The sequence below is a fragment of the Mobula birostris genome, chromosome 18 (assembly GCF_030028105.1).
Source record: "Mobula birostris isolate sMobBir1 chromosome 18, sMobBir1.hap1, whole genome shotgun sequence".
NCBI classification, from domain to species: Eukaryota; Metazoa; Chordata; class Chondrichthyes; order Myliobatiformes; family Myliobatidae; genus Mobula; species Mobula birostris.
In genome coordinates this window covers 71,112,901-71,133,740 of record NC_092387.1, presented here as the reverse complement: position 1 = coordinate 71,133,740, position 20,840 = coordinate 71,112,901, and the positions used below count along the sequence as shown (strand labels likewise).

The window sequence follows — 20,840 nt, the reverse complement described above, 5'->3', positions numbered from 1 at the left end:
TTATAAAGGGACCTGGAACTGGGGCCACTTAAGTAGTTGCTAAGTTAAGTGAAAGATGAAGTAAATTTTTTTTCTGAGGTACAGGAGTGCTGGAATCAAAATGTTGAGAGGGTGAAAGGTTACTAGGAGTTGGTGGAAATGCAGCATTTAGGTTACAGTCAGCTGAGTGGTTTTCTCATAAATGGCAGAACAAGCTGCAATATGTGTTCCAATATTTTCAGGTTGACAGGCTGTAGTTAATGTGGTCTACAGGAGTCGGTGCTTGGGCCCCAGCAATTCACAATCTATGTCAGTTTTTCAGCTGATGGGACAAAATGCTTTAGTTTCAAATTTGCTGCTGATACAAACATAAGATGAATTGTGAATTAGGCTGGGATAGTTATTACTGAGGATTGCATTAGATTAGACAGGGTCAGCTATCCACTGAATGCAGAAGACTTCGGGGTCCTTGAGATGGTGGATCTACAGAGAATGTAACATGTTATAAGAATTTGAGGAATAGCCGGATAATTGGCAGATGAGATTCAAGACACACAATGTACATTTGTAAAAGAAGAATTTGGATTGGAAGGTGGGTCTGGAGAGGTAGAGGAATCACTGAAAGTTGGACTGTAGATGAGAGAAAGCAAACCAAACACAAATTTTGTTTTTAGATTGAGAATTGAAAGAGGAAAATCTGGTTAGTCAGATTTAGAGACCTGTGCACAATTTTGCTGAGAAAGGAAGGCTGAGGAATGATACAGTGGATTCTGGTTAACAGGGACCCGCTGAGACCAGTACATTTTGGCGGAATTAAGCGGCTGCCCCAATTAGCTGAAGTTTCATGGAAATAGTTTTAAAAAGACAAACTACCGTTTAACTGAGTAAAAAATTATGTATTTAAATGAAATACAGAACAAATTAGAACACTACCCACTACAGTACTATAAAACTATTAATTCCTAATATTATCGACAGAGGACCTACTGTAGATAATGGACTGTGTTTATTGCCTTCCTTTTTATTTGGTGTCTGTTGGCCCAAGTGAGTAAATAACACAAGCATACACTACTGAAGCTATTTAAAAACTTCACTCTAAGTATGGTGTAGTGCCTGATGGCAACACAAGTGCACACGACTGACACTAGTTAAAAACTGTTGCATCCTCCATATTTTTATTTTCATTGTAATGTTCAAGTTGGTTGTCTACCTTCAAATTCTTCTTAGTTCGTAACTTGCTGAAGTAGTGAAATCATTTCAATATCAGGTTTAATATTACCGGAATATGTTGTGAAATTTGTTGTCTTTGCAGCAGCAGTACAATGCTAATAATAGAAAAAAAGCATGAATTACAGTAAGTATAATAATTAAATAGTTAAATAAGTAGTGCAAAAATAGAAATAAGAAAGTAGTGAGAATGCTCTTGGGTTCAATCTCCATTGGATGGCAGAGGGGAAGAAGCTGTCTGAATCAATTGAGTTTGTGCCTTCAGGCTTCTGTACCTCCTTCAGGATGGTAGCAGTGAGAACAAGACATGGCCTGGGTGATGGGGGTTCTGAATGATGGATGTCATTTTTCTTGAGGCATCGCACTTTGAAGATGTCCTGGATACTACAGAAGCTAGTGCCCAGCTCTGCAGCTTATTTCAATCATGTGCAGTAGCACCCCCCCCCCCCCCCACCACCATACCAGACGGTGATGCAGCTAGTTGGAATGCTCTCCATGGTCCATCTGTAGAAATTTGCAATTTCTTTGGTAACATACCAAATCTCCTCAAACTCTTAATGAAATTTAGCCACTGTCATGCCTTCTTTGTAGCTGCAACAATATGCTAGTCCAGGATAGATCCTTGACATCCAGGAACTTGAAATTACTAATTTTTTTCACTTCTGATCCCTCTATGAGGACTGGTGTGTGTTCCTTCACCTTAGACTTTCTTAAGTCTACAATCAGTTCTTTGGCCTTATGTTGAGTGCAAGGTTGTTGCAGTGACACTACTCAACTAGCTGATATACCTTGCTCCTGTACGCCCTCGCATCACCATCTGAAATTCTGCCAACAATAGTTGTAACAAAAGAAAGCTATAGGTGGCATTTGAACTGTGCCTTGCACACAATCATGGGCGCAGTCATTTTCACTCCTGGCCATTTCTCTGATCTCCAAGCCTGAATGCTTGAAACCGCAGTGAGTAAAACAGTTCTGAATTTTTTTGCAAACGACAGGAATTCTGCAGATGCTGGAAATTTTTTTACTGCTTATTTCTCACTATCAGTAAAAAAAATTTACTGCTTTTTGAACACATATGCAGCTGATGCTATTTAAAAACTGTTCATTCTAAACATGATGTTGTGTCTAACAGACACACAAGTGAAGACTAACTCAAATTAGAAACTGTTTGACCTCAGACTCCTATCCCAATTAAGCGACATAGTATCCCAAATAAACAAAGGATATCCTGTTATTTTCTCAATTAGCTTGTTTTTTGTGTTGTTTCAAACAAGCAGCTGCCACAATTAACTGATGACCTAAATAACCAGAATCCACTGTATTTAAAATTTTGAAACATTTCAACAGAGTGGATGCAAAGAAAACTCCTGTGTGGAAGAGTATAATTATGTATGGCCATTAACACAACATAGTCGCAAGGAAATCCAATAGGGAATTCAGAAGAAATGCTGTACTGGAGAATGATGAGATCATAGTTCTCACTGCCGCTGGAAATGCTAGAAACGAATTCTACGATTGCATTATAAAGGCCAAACAAACCTGTGAGGGAATAGGACACAAAGGGTTAATGATAAAGATTGGCTTTATTTTGTCACATGTTTATCAAAACATACAGTGTAATGTGTTGTTTTGTGTCAAATTAAATCAGTGAGGGTGTGCTGGGTGCAGCCTGCAAATGTTGTCAGGCTTCCGGCACCAACAGAGCATGTCAACAACTCACTAACTCTAACCTGTATTTCTAAGAAATGTGGAGCAAACTGGAGCACCTGGAGGAAACCCAGCAGTGATAGAGAGTACAAACTCCTTACAGACAGCAGTGGGAATTGAACCTTGAACTTACAGCTAGGGCTGTAAATTGTTGCCTTAACCACTATGCTACCGTGCCGCCCGCCCCTAAGCTGTTATGCATAGAATACAAACAAAGGACATAGGAACCTACAGCACATTACAGGCCCTTTGACCCACAATGTTGTGCTGACCATGTAACCTACTTTAGAAAACTGCCTAGTATTTCCCTAGCGCATAGCCCTCTATTTTTCTAAGCTCCGTGTACTTAGCTTAGAGGCTCTTGAAAGACCCTATTGTAACCACCTCCACCACCACTGCTGGCAGTGCATTCCACACACCCACCACTCTGTGAGAAACTTACCCCTGACATCCCCTCAGTACCTATTTCCAAGTACCTTAAAACTGTGCCCCCTCGTGTTAGCCATTTCAGCCCTGGGAAAAAGCCTCTTCCTATGCAATTTGTCATTGGCCCTCATCATCTTATACACCTCTATCAGGTCACCTTTCATTCTACATCGCTCCAAGGAGAAAAGGCCAAGTTCACTCAACCTATTCTCATAAGGTACGCCCTCCAATCCAGGCAACATCCTTGTAACACACATCAAATTTGCCGGTGAACGCAGCAGGCCAGGCAGCATCTCTAGGAAGAGGTACAGTCGACGTTTTGGGCCGAGACCCCTTTGTTAGTCCTGACGAAGGGTCTTGGCCCGAAACGTCGACTGTACCTCTTCCTAGAGATGTTGCCTGGCCGGCTGCGTTCACCAGCAAATTTGATGTGTGTTGCTTGAATTTCCAGCATCTGCAGAATTCCTCGTGTTTACGTTTTTAAACATCCTTGTAAATCTCCTCTGCACTCTCTCTATCCTTCCTGTAGTGAGGTGACCAGAACTGAACACAGTACTCCAAGTGGGGTCTGACAAAGTTCTTATATAGCTGTAACATTACTTCTCGGCTCTTGAACTCAATCGTACAGTTAATGAATACCAACACACCATAACAACACCGTCAACCTGCGCAGCAGCATTGAGTGTCCTGTCGACATGGACCCCAAGAACTATCAGATTCTCCACACTGCCAAGAGTCTTACCATTTATATTATATTTTGTCTTCAAATTTGACCTACCAAAATGAACCACTTAACACTTATCTGGGTTGAAGTCCATCTGCCACTTCTCAGCCCAGTTCTGCATCTTATCGATATCTCGCTGTAACCTCCGACAACCCTCCAGACTATCCACAACACCCCCAATCTTTGTGTCATCAGCAAACTTACTAATGTACCCTTCTACTTCTTCAAACAACAGGAATTCTGCAGATGCTGGAAATTCAAGCAAACACATAAAAGTTGCCGGTGAACGCAGCAGGCCAGGCAGCATCTCTAGGAAGAGGTGCAGTCGACGTTTCAGGCCGAGACCCTTCGTCAGGACTAACTGAAGGAAGAGTGAGTAAGGGATTTGAAAGTTGGAGGGGGAGGGGGAGATCCAAAATGATCCCCATGATCCTCTCGTATCCCTTTTGCCTATCACCTGTCCAGCTCTTGGCTCCATCCCTCCCCCTCCTGTCTTCTCCTATCATTTTGGATCTCCTCCTCCCCCTCCAACTTTCAAATCCCTTACTCACTCTTCCTTCAGTTAGTCCTGACGAAGGGTCTCAGCCTGAAACATCAACTGCACCTCTTCCTAGAGATGCTGCCTGGCCTGCTGCGTTCACCAGCAACTTTTATGTGTGTTGCTTCTACTTCTTCATCCAGGTCATTTATAAAAATCAAAAGAGTAGGGGTCCCTGAATAGGTCCTTGCAGAACACCACTGGTCACCGACCCCCATGCAGAATACAAACCACCTACAACCACCCATTGCCTTCTGTGAGCAAGCCAATTCTGGATTCACACAGCAAGGTCTCCTTGGATCCCATGCTCCTTACTTTCTGAAGAGCCTTATGAATTTCCAAATTATAAATGCTTCTATAGGTTGGTTGGGCCAAATAGTCTGCTGCTGTCTAATATACAGGTGTCCCCCGCTTTTCGAACGTTCACTTTACGAAACCTCACTGTTACGAAAGACCTACATTAGTACCCTGTTTTCGCTTTCAGAAGGTGTTTTCACTGTTACGAAGAAAGGCAGCACATGCCCCAAGCAGTTGCTCTCCTCGGATTCGGAACGGCATTGCTTAAACACGTTGCATTGAGCAGCCGTTAGCAAGATGAGTTCTAAGGTGTTGGAAAAGCCTGAAAGAGTAAGGGTGTTACACTTAGCATAAAACTAGACATAATTAAGCATTTTGATCGTGATGAATGAAGCAAGGACGAAGTGAGTTTGGCTTGTGGAAGCTGATGAAGATGATGTTGAAGAGGTTTTGGCATCCCCTGACCAAGAACTGATAGATGATGAGCTGATGCAATTGGAAGAGGAAAGGATAACATTCAAAACCGAATGCAGTAGCGAACTGAACGTGAAGCAACTGCGTGAGATTTTTGCTGCAATGATAAAGTACGACTTTAATTTTGAAAGGGTACATAGGTTTAGGGGATATTTGCAGGATGGTTTGAGTGCTTACAAACAACTGTATGATAGAAAAATGCGTGAGGCTCAGCAGTCAAGCAAGCCTTCCACATCAGCCACAGCAGACGACGAACCTCAACCGTCGACATCAAGGCGGGCAGTCATAGGAGGAGATGAGCTGCCTGCCCTGATCGACGATGAGATGACACCCCCATGTCCCACCACCCCAACCCCCAGGCCCTGGACGGATACTGTACCGATTCATGGAGAATGCAGCGGTAGCCGGGAGGCACACAGCACATCGTTAAGAAAAAAGCCAAAATAAACATGCTAATTAATTAGGTGCCGCCTAGCACGTAATTGTCGGCCCAGATCAAAGGCGATGCAATCGGCAATCACCCGTGATCTGCGCCAACATTTACGTGCCGGGAAGTACCTAATTAATTAGCATGTTTATTTTGGCTTTTTTCTTAAAGATGTGCTGTGTGCCTCCCGGCTACCGCTGCGTTCTTCGCAGCAATGTATAGGGTCGGCGGCCCGGAGGGTGGGGGCCACTGCACCACCCAACCTGCGACGACTCAGTCTAACACACCATCATCAGTGTGCTTGGCGCTGTTTTCCCAATTCCGGTAAGTGATACTACACTGTACATACATTATTTCTACTTTATATAGGCTGTTTATTTTTACGTGTTATTTGGTAGATTTAGCAGCTTCATAGTTTAAAGGTTACTGGAGAGCGTGTTTTGCCAACAGGGCTTGCATGAGATTTTCGCTACGGAGATCTGTGCAGGCAATTGTTGTAGAGAAGTATTTCTACTTTATATAGGCTGTGTATTTATCATATCATTCCTGCTTTTACTATATGTTACTGTTATTTTAGGTTTCAAGCAGAACAGGCAGAGGCCAGGGTAGGTTCCGGTAAGTTTTTTGTTCAGATTGTTTAGTGCAGTGAGAATGCCAGGCAAGATGTTGGAATGCTCCTCTTGCAGGGAAGTCAGGGAGCCCTCTGGTGTCCCTGACAACGACACCTGCAAGAAGTGCATCCAGCTGCAGCTCCTAACAAACCACGTTAGGGAACTGGAGCAGGAGCTGGCTGACCTGCGGATCATTCGGGAGAATGAGGAGATTATAGGTAGTAGCTACAGGGAGGTAGTTACGCCAAAGGAGCAGAGGACAGGAAATTGGGTTACTGTCAGGCAAGGGAAGAGGAAAGGGCAGGCAGAGCAGGGTTCCCCTGTGGCCATTCCCCTCAACAACAAGTATACCGCATTGGATACTGTTGGGGGGGATGACTTACCTGGGACAAGCTGCAGTAGTCGGATCTCTGGCACTGAGTCTGGCTCTGCAGTGCAGAAAGGAGGGTGGAAAAAGAGGAGAGCAGTAGTGATAGGGGATTCGATAGTTAGAGGTGCAGATAGGAGGTTCTGTGGTCGTGACAGAGAATCCAGGATGGTTTGTTGCCTCCCGGGTGCCAGGGTCAAGGATGTCTGATCGCTTGCATGACATTCTGAAGTGGGAGGGTGACCAGCCAGATGTTGCGGTACACATCGGTGCCAATGACATAGCAAGGAAGAGTGAGGAGGTCCTGGAGAGTGGTAGGAAGTTGAAAAGCAGGACCTCAAGGGTGGTAATCTCAGGATTGCTACCTGTGCTAGGTGCCAGTAAGGGTAGGAATAGGATGCTCTGGAGGATGAACAAGTGGCTGAGGAACTGGTGTAGGGGGCAGGGATTCAGATTTCAGGATCATTGGGACCTCTTCTGGGGCAGGTGGGACCTGTACAAGAGAAACGGGTTACACTTGAACTATAGGGGGACCAATATCCTTTCAGAGAGGTTTGTTAATGCTATTGGGGAGGCCTTAAACTAGATTTGCAGGGGGATGGGAACCAGACTGCCAGAGCTGACAGTGTCGCTGGGGTGAAAATAAATGATGTTGAAAGTTCAAGCAAATCCGCTGTTAGAAAGGTTGTGAGTGGTGGTAAAAATCTTCTGAGGTGTATATATTTCAATACTAGGAGTACTGCGGGGAAGGCGGATGAGTTGAGGGCGTGGATTGACACATGGAATTATGACGTTATAGCAATTAGTGAAACTTGGCTACAGGAGGGGCAGGACTGGCAGCTTAATATTCCAGGGTTCCGATGTTTCAGATGTGATCGAGGCAGAGGAATGAAGGCGGGGGAGTAGCATTGCTTGTTAGGGAAAATATTACAGCAGTGCTCAGGCAGGACAGATTAGAGGGCTTGTCTACTGAGTCCTTATGGGTGGAGCTGAGAAACAGGAAAGGTATGGCCACATTAGTGGGATTGTATTACAGACCACCCAATAGTCAACGAGACTTGGAAGAGCAAATCTGCCGAGAGATAGCAGGCAACTGCAGGAAACATAAAGTTGTGGTGGTAGGGGATTTTAATTTTCCATACATTGATTGGGACTCCCATACTGTTAGGGGTCTAGATGGTTTAGAGTTTGTAAAATATGTTCAGGAAAGTTTTCTAAATCAGTATATAGAGGAACCAACTAGAGGGGATGCAATATTGGATCTCCTGTTAGGAAACGAGTTAGGACAAGTGACGGAAGTCTGTGTAGGGGAGCACTTTGGTTCCAGTGATCATAACACCATTAGTTTCAATTTGATCATGGACAAGGATAGATCTGGTTGTAGGGTTGAGGTTCTGAACTGGAACAAGGCCAAATTTGAAGAAATGAGAAAGGATCTAAAAAGAGTGGATTGGGACAGGTTGATCTCTGGCAAAGATGTGATTGGTAGATGGGAAGCCTTCAAAGGGGAAATTTTGAGAGTGCAGAGTTTGTATGTTCCTGTCAGGATTAAAGGCAAATTGAATAGGAATAAGGAACCTTGGTTCTCAAGGGATATTGTAATTCTGATAAAGAAGAAGAGGGAGTTGTATGAAATGTATAGGAAACAGGGAGTAAATAAGGTGCTTGAGGAGTATAAGAAGTGCAAGAAAATACTTCAGAAAGTAATCAGGAGGGCTAAAAGAAGACATGAGGTTGCCTTGGCAGTCAAAGTGAAGGATAATCCAAAGAGCTTTTACAGGTATATTAAGAGCAAAAGGATTGTAAGGGATAAAATTGGTCCTCTTCAAGATCAGAGTGGTCGGCTATGTGCGGAACCAAAGGAAATGGGGGAGATCTTAAATAGGTTTTTTGCGTCTGTATTTACTAAGGAAACTGGCATGAAGTCTATGGAATTGAGAGAATCAAGTAGTGAGATCATGGAAACTGTACAGATTGAAAAGGAGTAGCCTCCAACCTGATGGCATGAACATCGACTTCTCTAACTTCCACTAATGCCCCACCTCCCCCTCGTACCCCATCTGTTACTTATTTTTATACACACATTCTTTCTCTCACTCTCTTTTTTCTCCCTCTGTCCCTCTGAATATACCCCTTGCCCATCTTCTGGGTCCCCCCCCCCCCCTTGTCTTTCTTCCCGGACCTCCTGTCCCATGATCCTCTTGATTCCCTTTTGCCTATCACCTGTCCAGCTCTTGGCTCCATCCCTCCCCCTCCTGTCTTCTCCTATCATTTTGGATCTCCCCCTCCCCCTCCAACTTTCAAATCCCTTACTCACTCTTCCTTCAGTTAGTCCTGACGAAGGATCTCGGCCTGAAACGTCGACTGCACCTCTTCCTAGAGATGCTGCCTGGCCTGCTGTGTTCACCAGCAACTTTTATGTGTGTTGCTTGAATTTCCAGCATCTGCAGAATTCCTGTTGTTTGAGGAGGAGGTGCTTGCTGTCTTGAGGGAAATTAAAATGGATAAATCCCCGGGACCTGACAGAGTGTTCCCTCGGACCTTGAAGGAGACTAGTGTTGAAATTGCGGGGGCCCTGGCTGAAATATTTAAAATGTCACTGTCTACGGGTGAGGTGCCGGAGGATTGGAGAGTGGCTCATGTTGTTCCGTTGTTTAAAAAAGCATCGAAAAGTAATCTGGGAAATTATCGGCCGGTGAGTTTAACATCAGTAGTAGGTGAGTTACTGGAGGGAGTACTAAGAGACAGAATCTACAAGTATTTGGATAGACAGGGACTTATTAGGGAGAGTCAACATGGCTTTGTGCGTGGTAGGTCATGGAGAGGTGGTAAATTGGATTAGACATTGGCTCGATGGTAGAAGCCAAAGAGTGGTGTTAGAGAATTGCTTCTCTGAGTGGAGGCCTGTGACTAGTGGTGTGCCACAGGGATCAGTGCTGGGTCCATTGTTATTTGTCATCTATATCAATGATCTGGATGATAATGTGGTAAATTGGATCAGCAAATTTGCTGATGATACAAAGATTGGAGGTGTAGTAGACAGTGAGGAAGATTTTCAGAGCCTGCAGAGGGACTTGGACCAGCTGAAAAAATGGGCTGAAAAATGGCGGATGGAGTTTAATACAGACAAGTGTGAGGTATTGCACGTTGGAAGGACAAACCAAGGTAGAACATACAGGGTTAATGGTAAGGCACTGAGGAGTGCAGTAGAACAGAGGGATCTGGGAATACAGATACAAAATTCCCTAAAAGTAGCGTCACAGGTAGATAGGGTCGTAAAGAGAGCTTTTGGTACATTGGCCTTTATTAATCAAAGTATTGAGTATAAGAGCTGGAATGTTATGATGAGGTTGTATAAGGCATTGGTGAGGCCGAATCTGGAGTATTGTGTTCGGTTTTGGTCACCAAATTACAGGAAGGATATAAATAAGGTTGAAAGAGTGCAGAGAAGGTTTACAAGGTTGTTGCCAGGACTTGAGAAACTCAGTTACAGAGAAAGGTTGAATAGGTTAGGACTTTATTCCCTGGAGCGTAGAAGAATGAGGGGAGATTTGATAGAGGTATATAAAATTATGATGGGTATAGATAGAGTGAATGCAAGCAGGCTTTTTCCACTGACGCAAGGGGAGAAAAAAACCAGAGGACATGGGTTAAGGGTGAGGGGGGGAAAGTTTAAAGGGAACACTGGGGGAGGCTTCTTCACACGGAGAGTGGTGGGAGTATGGAATGAGCTGCCAGATGAGGTGGTAAATGCAGGTTCTTTTTTAACATTTAAGAATAAATTGGACAGATACATGGATGGGAAGTGTATGGAGGGATATGGTCCGTGTGCAGGTCAGTGGGACTAGGCAGAAAATGGTTCAGCGCAACCAAGCAGGGCCAAAAGGCCTGTTTCTGTGCTGTAGTTTCTATGGTTTCTATGTGTTATTTGGCATGATTTGGTAGGTTATTTTTGGGTCTGTGAACGCTCACAAAATTTTCCCATATGAATAAATGGTAATTGCTTCTTCGCTTTACGACATTTCGGTTTACGAACCATTTCATAGGAATGCTCTACCTTCGGATGGCGGGGGAAACCTGTATCTGGCAATCCTTTGGATATTGTGATTCATTCTTACGTAGATGATTACTTCATTAGGAGATTGAAGAGATTTGGTATGTCAACAAATACACTCATAAACTTCTGTAGATGTACCGTGGAGAGTATTCTGACAGGCTGCATCACTGTCTGGTTGGGGGGGGCGGGCGCTACTGCACAGGATTGAAAGAAGCTGCAGAGGGTTGTAAGTTTAGTCGGCTCCATCTTGGGTACTAGCCTACAAAGTACCCAGGACATCTTTAAGGAGTGTGTCTCAGAAAAGCAGCGTCCATTATTAAGGACCACCAGCACCCAGGGCATGCCCTTTTCTCACTGTTACCTTTAGGTAGGAGGTACAGAAACGTGAAGGCACACAGTCAGCGATTCAGGAACAGCTTTTTCCTCTGCGCCATCCTAAATGGACATTGAACCCTTAAACACTACCTCATTTTTAAAATATATATTATTTCTGTTTTTTGCACGATTTTTAATCTATTCCATGTAAATATACTGTAATTGATTTACTTATTATTGTAATTTTTTTTCTTCTATATAACGTATTGCATTGAACTGTTGTTGCTAAGTTAACACATTTCACAACACATGTTGATAGTAAACCTGATTCTGATGCTGCATTTCAAGTTTATTTGCACTTGTGGTGTGCTAAATCACTTCATTCGGTTATTGTAGGTCTCTTGTCGCTAATCTAGCAGCAGCAAATTGTTACAGAAGGGAGAAGCACTTGGACCTGAAGGAAAACTGGCAGCTGGTGGAAAAGGCCAGAGTGTATTACATTGCCGTATGTATGATTTCAGTTTCCAGCATTTATTACATTGTTGTATGTCGTGATTTCTGTTTCCTGTGTGTATTATACATTGTCGTATCCCATAATTTCAGTTTCCAGCGTGTTACATTGTCATATGTATGATTTCCATCCCTGAGGTATCATCAGAAGGTTAAATTTCCAGGGTACATTCTTTAATGAAGATGGCAAACTTTACCTGACGTATTTTTATCTCATTTGTCTTAGTTTTAATGTTAACTGCTGTTATCCTTTTAATATGGGTATTGTGTTTCAGTCACTGATTACAATAGTTCAATAACAAACATTGCTACCTCAGCAGTTTGATCAGAACGTCTAAAATAATGAAGGGAATACCAAGTGGTCCATTGAACGTTCTACACAAGATTACAGAATGTCACAAGCTTCATTTCACGACAGCTCTCCTATACATCAGCAGCATGATCATCCTACAGAAACAAAAACACTGAAAAGCTAAAGTCAATTCTCTGAGCACCTCAACAGAACAATTCAATCCAGGAGACCATTTTGACCAGAAGTGTATTACTTGAAATTTTATTTATTTTTGTCCATAAATCTGCACTCTGCAGGAACTATTCCAGTTCACAATTGAAAGTGTGCAAACCAGTGCTGTCTGCTCCAGCTGTCTGATTCCATATCTCATGCTCACATCAGTCCTTAACACATAGGAGCAGGATTATGCCATTCGGTCCATTGAAATGTCACCATTCTATCATGACTGACTTATCCCACAACCCCATTCTCCAGCCTTCTCCCCATGACCTTTGATACCTTTACTAACCAAGAACCTAACTTCTGCTTTAAATATACCGAATGACTTGGCCTTCACAGAATTACACAGATTTACCAAGTGCTAAAGAAATTCCTCCTCATCTCTGTTCTAAAGGGATGTCTCTTTATTCTGAGGCTATATTCCCTGGTCCCTGGACTCCCCTGCTATTGGAAACATCCTCTCCACATCCACTCTATCTATGCTTTCCAATATCCGATAGGTTTCAATGATCCCCAATTAGAGTCGTAGTCATAGAACACTACAGCACAAGAACAAGCCCTTCAACCCATCTAGACCATGCTGAACCATTAATCTGCCTGGTTTCACCAACTGCACCTAGACCATAGCCCTCAATATTTTTCCCATACATGTACCTAATCTAAATTTCTCTTAATTGTTAAAATCAAACCCATGTCCAACACTTCTGCAACTTGTTCCACACTTTAACCAACCTCTGAGTGAAGACAATCCTTGTCGTGTTCACCTTAAACATTTTACTTTTCACCCTTAATCAATGACCTCTAGTTCTAGTCTCACACCCAACTTTAGGGGAAAAGGTCTGGTTGCATTTACCCTGTCTATACACCTCACAATTTTGTATACCTCTGTCAAATCTCCCCGCAATCTTCTATTATAGGGAATAATGTCCTAACCTTCTCAACCTTTCTCTATAACTGAGTTCCTCCAGTCTCTGCAAAATCCTTGTAAATTTTCTCTGTGCCCTTTAAATTTTAATTACATCTTTCCTGCAGGTAGGTGACTGAAGTGGGACACAATTCTTCAAATTAGGCCTTACCAACATCTTATACAATTTCAACATAACATCCCAACTCCTGTACTCCATACATGGATTTATGAAGGCCAATGTGCTAAAAGCTTTCATTACAACCTGATCTACCTGTGACACCAATTTCAAGGAATTATGGATTGATATTCCCAGATCCCTCTGTTCTACTGCACACTTTAGTGCCCTGCTGCCCACCATATAAGACCAATTCTGGTTGATCCTTCCAAAGTGCAACACCTCATTCTTGTCTGTATTAAATTCTATCTGCCATTTTTCAGTCCATTTCACCAGCTGGTCCAAATCCCGCTGAAAGCTTTGATAGTCTTCCTCGCTGTCCACTATATCCCCAATCTTGGCGTTATCCGCAAGTTTGCTGATCCAGTTTACCACATTATTATCCAGATCATTGATATAGATGACAAACAACAATGGACCCAGTACTGATTCCTGCAGCACAGCTTTAGTCCCGGACCTCCAATCAGAGAAACAACCATCCACAGCCACTCTCTGGCTTCTTCCGCAAAGCCAATGTGCAATCCAATTTACTACCTCATCTTGAGTGTCAAGCGACTGAACCTTCTTGAGCGACCTCCGATGTGGAATCTTGTCAAGTGCCTTGTTAAAGTCCATGTAGATAACATCTACTGCCTTGCCTTCATCAACTTCCTCATGACTTGACTTACCATGCACAAAGCCATGTTGACGATCCCTAATCAGTCCCTGTCTATCCAAATACTTATATACACAGTCCCTTAGAATACCTTCCAGTAACTTTCCCAAAACTGATGTCAAGCTCCCTGGCCTATAATTCCCTAGAACCTTTCTTGGAATAACATTAGCTACCTTCCATTCTTCGACACCTTACTCATGGTGAATGATGTTTTAAATATCTCTGCTTGGGCCCCTGCAATTTTTTCCCTAGCCACCCACAGAGTTTGTGGGTACACGTTGTCAGGCCCTGGGATTTATCCACCCTAATTTTCCTCAGGACAGCAAACACCTCCTCTTCTATAATCTGTACCGTGTTCTTCACCTTGCTGTTGCTTCACCTCGCATCTATGGACTCCATGTCTGCCTCCCAAGTAAATACTGATGAAAAAAATGCATTTAAAATCTTCGCCATCTCTTTCAAATCCATGCATAGATTACCATTTTGATCTTCCAGGGGACCATTTTTGTCCCTTGCTATCCTTTTGTTCTTAATATGTCTATAGAGGCCCTTAGCTTTCTCCTTCACCTTGTCTGCTAAAGCAGCCATATGTCTTTTAGTCCTCCTGATTTCCTTCTTAAGTGTTTTCTTGCATTTCTTATACTCCTCAAGTACCTCATTTTTTCCTGCCTGCTGTACCTGCTATGGATCACCTTCCTTTTCTTAACCAGGGCCTCAATATCTCTCAAAAACCAAGGTTCCCTAAACCTGTTATCCTTGTCTTTTATTCTGACAGAAACAAAAAACACTGTACTCGCAGAATTTCACTTTTGAAGGCTTTCCATTTGCCAAATATACCTTTGCCAGATAGTTTCTGCTACCATCAAAATTTGCCTTTCTCCAATTTAGAATCTCAATCTGAGGACCAGACCTATCCTGTTCCATAATTACCTTGAAACTAATGGCATTCTGATCACTAGATGCAAAGTGTTTCCCTACACAAACATCTATCACCTGCCCTGTTTTATTCCCTAATAGGAGATCTGGTATCGCACATTCTATAGTTGAGACTTCTATATACTGATTAAGGAAACTTCCCTGAACACATTTGACAAACTTTTTCCCATCCAGCCCTTTTACAGTATGGGAATTCCCAGTCAATATGTGGAAAATTAAAATCACCCAGTATCATAACCTTATGTTTCTTGCAATAGTTAGTGATCTCTTTACATATCTGCTCCTCTAAATCCCACGGACTGTTAGGTGATTTATAATATAATCCCATTAATGTGGTCATACCTTTCTTATTCCTCAGTTCTACCCATAAAGCCTCCCTAGACAAGCTCTCCAGTCTGTTCTGACTGAGCAATGCCGTGACATTTTCCCTGACTGATAACGCCACCCCTCCTCCTTTAATCTCTCCCACTCTATCATATCTAAGGTAATATTACCCCAGAACACTGAACACCCCACTGCAACTCTAATATAACCTCCCCCCGATGCAGCACCTTCTCATAAGGATATTAGTCCTCCCCCTCCTGTTTAGGTGCAAACCATCCCTTCTATACAGGTCTCTCCTTCCCTGGAAGGAGCCGGATTATCCAGTAATCTGATCCTCTCCCTCCTACACCAACTCCATAGCCATGTGTCAAACTAAATGATCATCATGTCTCTTGCCTCACTAGTAAGTGGCATGGGTTTCAGAAATCACAACCTTGGAGGTCCTGCCCTCTAATTTAGCACCTGATTCCCTGAACTCACTTTGTAGCACCTTGCCACCACACCTACACATGTCGTTGGTACCGATGTGGTCCACAACCTTTGGCTGCTCACCCTCCCACTTAAGAATGCTGTGAACTTGATCAGAGATGCCCTTGACCCTGGCACTCCAGAGGCACCAAACCATCTGGGAATCTTGTTCTCGTCCACAGAACCTCCTTTCTATTCCCTTCACCCACGAATCTCCTATCACTACAGCTCATCTCTTCTCCCCCTTCCCTTCTGAGCTATAGAGCCAGATTCAGTGCCAGAGACATGATTGTTGTGGCTTTCCTCTGCTAGGTCATTCCTCTCAACAGAATCCAAAGCAGTATATTTGTTGTTGCAGGGAATGGCCACAAAGTTACTCTGTAGTCCTTGATTAGCAGTGCAACTCTTCCCTTCCTGCATTCCTATTTACATCTTTCTCTATATTGTCTGAAACATCAGAACCCTAGAACATTAAGCATCCAGTCCCTTCCCTCTCTCAGTCATGTTTCAGTAATGGCCATATCACAGTTCCATGTACTGATCCATGCTCTTAAGTTCATCACTTTTATGTGTAATATTAAAATAAACACATTTCAACTCATGCATCCTATGGTGCCTATTACCTTGCACCTGCCTATGCTTTCTTACAGGTGTATTGGTCATGACATTCGCATATTTTTGGTGAGATGCTAGGAGAAAGCAGACATTTTTCTACATATAGGAGGAGAAAAGCACTGGTCATTCTTATAACAACACACACAAAATGCTGGTGGAACGCAGCAGGCCAGGCAGCATCTATAGGAAGAGGTACAGTCGACGTTTTGGGCCGAGACCCTTCATCAGGACTCATTCTTAAGTCATTCTTATGTACCCTGTACCAATTTACTACACTTTCCAGTCTAGCCAAAAGTAAACTGATAGTGAGGAGATAGCTGGTTGATCATACCAAAAAAGTGTAAAGAAAGGAATCCTCATCTTTATTTTCCTCTGCAAACTATGATTTCTGATCAATCAGAAGCAATATTTCAGTTAACAAGTTATTAAGAGGTGGGTCAACAATATTACTGGATGAAATCTGTCGTGATTATCTGGGTGATGCAGAGATATTAAATAACCCTTTTTGCAATAATAGTAGTTCATATGCCTGTTGTCTTTTATACATTTGAACTTCAAAACTATCAGTACCTCCTCTATCTATTTGCTGTAGATTCATGTGTTTAAATCAGTGTCTGGTCTGCATGTGAAAAAGCGCCCATTGATACTGCCTGCTTGCATAGGGACATGGAAAGGTGGAAAATAACTGACAGTTTCAGTTGCCCAAAACTGTCAAAGCAACTAGATGGTAGCTTGTTAGAAAGCAGGCATTTGTTAAATACTGAAATGAATTACCTTGTCATTGCTGCCCAAAGGGATCAAAGTTACATACCATTGAAAGAAATAGACCATTCTCAAATAGCTATTTGTCAATTTGCTTCTCTCTTTGAAATGAAAGTACTGTGCAAGCAATGGCGCTTACAGCTATTTTCTGCAAATTATCTAATAATTTTCTACCTTGGTAACATCTGCTTCAAGTCTGATTTTGCACGGTACTGTTGTATGTGAAGCTGCTATGGCACAATAATGTTAAGTGCAGTCATGGAGAATTATATATAACCTCCAAGTGTCATGGATGTATGTATCTTAACATGATCTAAAGATACAGTCGCTGACACATCTGGCAAATACACAGTGTGAATGGTTACTTGTTTGAAGCTGGTCTATTTGATTATGTGCTCATGTTCCTTCACTGTGGCAGAGCTACTTGTTCATTGGGAATAGAGCAGCTGGTGTTAAGTGTGACAATTGATTATACAGTTCATGAGTCCATTGAAAATAATGTTACTTTCTTTCAGCTGGGGCACCACAGTGTTAATGTTTTCTGCAGCCTGTAGCCCGTTAGTACTTACTGCTGTGTTCTAGCCAGCCTTAATCGATCGTGCTGTCAAGAGTGGAAGGAAAAAAGGATTGGCACTCGAAATGATCAGATATAAATCAAAAAATCAGATTGTGTACATTCATTGGCAATTGTTAATGCCCGTCATTTTATACCTACAGAAGCATGCAGGGAAGCAGATGATTTGCAGTCTATTTTAACACAACTTAAAAGAGTGAGGTTCATTCATAGGAAGATAAAAGCTGTTGTGTTCTATTGAAGTATTAATGTGGCTAATTTTTCTCTTCAATCTGCAATGTCACCAACACTGCTAAAGTTTCAAGCATTATTTATCTTCTGGCTGATAATAATTCATGGGAAGATATTTATTTTGAAGTATGTAGTTGTGCTGGAATAAATATTGCTGCCTACGGAATTGTTTGTAAGTGTTTTGTTGGATCAGTGAATGAACATAGACACCACTTTCCTGTCCTTAGATCTGCTTGAAGAATAAACTCCTTTACGCCAATGATTTATGCATCTTGGCCGCCACGCTCTTGATGCCTGGTCCTGTATCATGTGATTGTGAAAACTGCATTATTAGACCACTTACTTAGCCTATCCTAGCGACACCTCGAGCAGTAGCGATGCTGCTTTGTAAGAAAAAATGTTGAACTGGAGCCAAAAGTGCAGTGCAGGCTGTTGCCAGGGAACACGTCAGAGACATTTAATGAAAAAGCTGATAATAAAAAGGGGAGAGAATTGCACGTTCTCAGGTCCTGTTTGCATTATTGATATTATAAGTACAATATATTCATTAAAATGGTGAACTTTACAGTTAAATTTTATGCGAAATTAGGTTGTTATTCATCTTCTTTCAGAATGTCTTCCTCCCCCACCACCATGCACTCACATAATCTGTGCAATGCTGCAGGCTCTATTTTTTCTCTAACCGTCTAGGAGTAAGCCTTGTAATTTGATACTGGCTGACAGATGTATTTTTCTGTTCCGACACTCTGAATTAACCCTTTATGCCCCAAATTTACAAGCAAGTTTTTCTACTTGATACATCAATTCACTCCAAGAGATCTAGGGGTGGAATAAGTCTATGTCAAGTGTTTTTCTTCAGTAATTGTCTCTCTCAGCTTTGGCTATTAACTGTCCCACCACTGTCAGCATCACCCATCATTTGCCTGCGTTTCCTAGATAACATGTTTGATTCATAAGACTTCATACAATACATAGTATTGGCTGTACGTGTAGGTCATTAATTTGGGGACTGATACAGGATATCATTGAAGATCAATAAAAACCAATGGAACATTCTGAGTAGCTATGCTATGGTGAAGTCACTATGTCCTAAAACTTGTGTTTTCCTGTCATCGAGTGATATTGCATAGGAAATCTGTATAACTAGAAGCAATGACCTGGAATACTCCTCAACCCTGATTGACTAGCATTGCAGCAATGGAGTTAAGGTGAAACACTTGGAAATTGGAGCCTCTCTGTGCTTGAAGTACGTGAAATAAAAATTGTGCTGATTTTTAACATTTTTTTCAGAACTGAGGCCAGAAAGCATTTTTTAAAAATGCCCCTTTATCCTTCCAAAAGAACAGACCTTTGGCTAGTTGACTCGTGTCAAATCATTAACTTGCAGGATCAAACTGAGAATATCCTGGAGTATTGTTTACATTTTATTATACCATAGAGAGAGTGCAGTAAAGAGTGAATAGACTGGTTCCAAACACGTGTGAGGGAAGAGTGAGTAGAGTTGGCATGTATGTTCTAGACTCCAGAAGAACAAGAGGAGATCCAACTGAAACATAGAAATCACAAAAGATTCTGCAGAATCAGGAAATCAGAGCAACATACACCAATTGTTGCGGGAACTTAGCAGATCAGGCAGCTTCTATGGAGAGAAGTAAGCAGTGGATGTTTTGAGCTGAGACCCATTCTTCAGGATTCATGAAGGGTCCTGATGAAAGGACTGGGTCCAAAACATTAACTCTTTATTCTTTTGCATAGATGCTGTCTGAGCTGCTGAGTTCCTCCAGAATTTTGTGTATTTTCCTCTGAAACATGGAAAATTCTGACACTATTCCTTCCACAGGCTAGATGCGAGTAGGATGATGCCCCTCTCTGTAGAGCAAAACCAGGGGTCACCAGAAGAATAAGGGTGAGGAGAATTTTCTTCACTCAGTTACAGCAGGTGTCCCCAACCTTTTTTGCGCTGCGGACCGTTTTTTTTATTGACAATATTCTTGCCGACCGGGGGGGGGGGGGGGGGGGGATCGGGTTGCCAACGCACAAGAGTAACAGTAAATGCGCTGCGTTTATCCCGAAAAAGACTACAATGACCACGAAGCCTTGCGCAGGTACCTGTGTGCGCATGCGTGAAGTGCACATGCATGTACGTGCCGATCTTTTTGACAAATCGTTTTTAGCGATTCTGTTCAGTGAAACTACACTGTAAATACATTATTTCTACTTTATATAGGCTGTGTATTTATCATATAATTCCTGCTTTTACTCTATGTTAGTGTTATTTTAGGTTCTATGTGTTGTTTGGTATGATTTGGTAGGTTATTTTTCGGGTCTGCGAACGCTCAAAAATGTTCCCTTATAAATTAATGGTAATCCCAAATCACTTATAAAGTCAATAGCATCATAATATTTTAAGTAACGTTTGGATATTAAACACACAGCACATATTTTCCCCATATGAACATATAAAATCATTGCAACACACCAATATCGCTGAATCAGTGGGAGCCCTGGGCTTGTTTTCCTGCAACAAGATGGTCCCATCAAGGGGCGATGGGAGACAGCGATACTCGAAGGGGTTCCTTATGTCCATTCTATTCCACAATTTAGTTTTCATTGCATTCATTGCAGAAAATCCTGCTTCACAAAGGTATGATGTTGGAAATGGAAGTAACATTTTCAGTGCTTTCATGGCTATCTCAGGGTATTCGGCCTTGACTTTGATCCAGAATGCCGGCAGAGATGTTATGTCAAACATACTTTTCAGCCCCCCGTCATTTGCAAGCTCGAGGAGTTGATCTTCTTCCCGCGCCGACATGGATGATTCACCGGGGACATTAACAAATGGGTCACGGACCCATTCCTTTGCATGTCTTGGGTCATTTGCGGTTGGGAAATAACGCTCGAGTTCTGTCGACAGCGAAGTTAGATGATCGCGCACCAGCTATGAGAAAGACGGTGCAGCCTCAGTATCTCCCAAAATCCCAGCTAATGTTGGGAACATGTCAAATATGCCCCTGTCCACTCGC

At 42.4% G+C, this 20,840-nt stretch overlaps 1 protein-coding gene across 6 annotated transcripts in view; it reads left to right on the top strand.

Annotated features, from left to right (window-relative positions):
• LOC140212226 (adenosine kinase-like) overlaps window positions 1–20,840 on the top strand; it is a 297,931-nt gene that overhangs the window by 187,425 nt on the left and 89,666 nt on the right. For all 6 annotated transcript variants that reach the window (XM_072282952.1, XM_072282954.1, XM_072282950.1 and 3 more), the window contains exon 6: window positions 11,546–11,654. In XM_072282952.1, coding sequence (XP_072139053.1) covers window positions 11,546–11,654 — 109 coding nt within the window. The remainder of the gene's footprint in view (window positions 1–11,545; window positions 11,655–20,840) is intronic.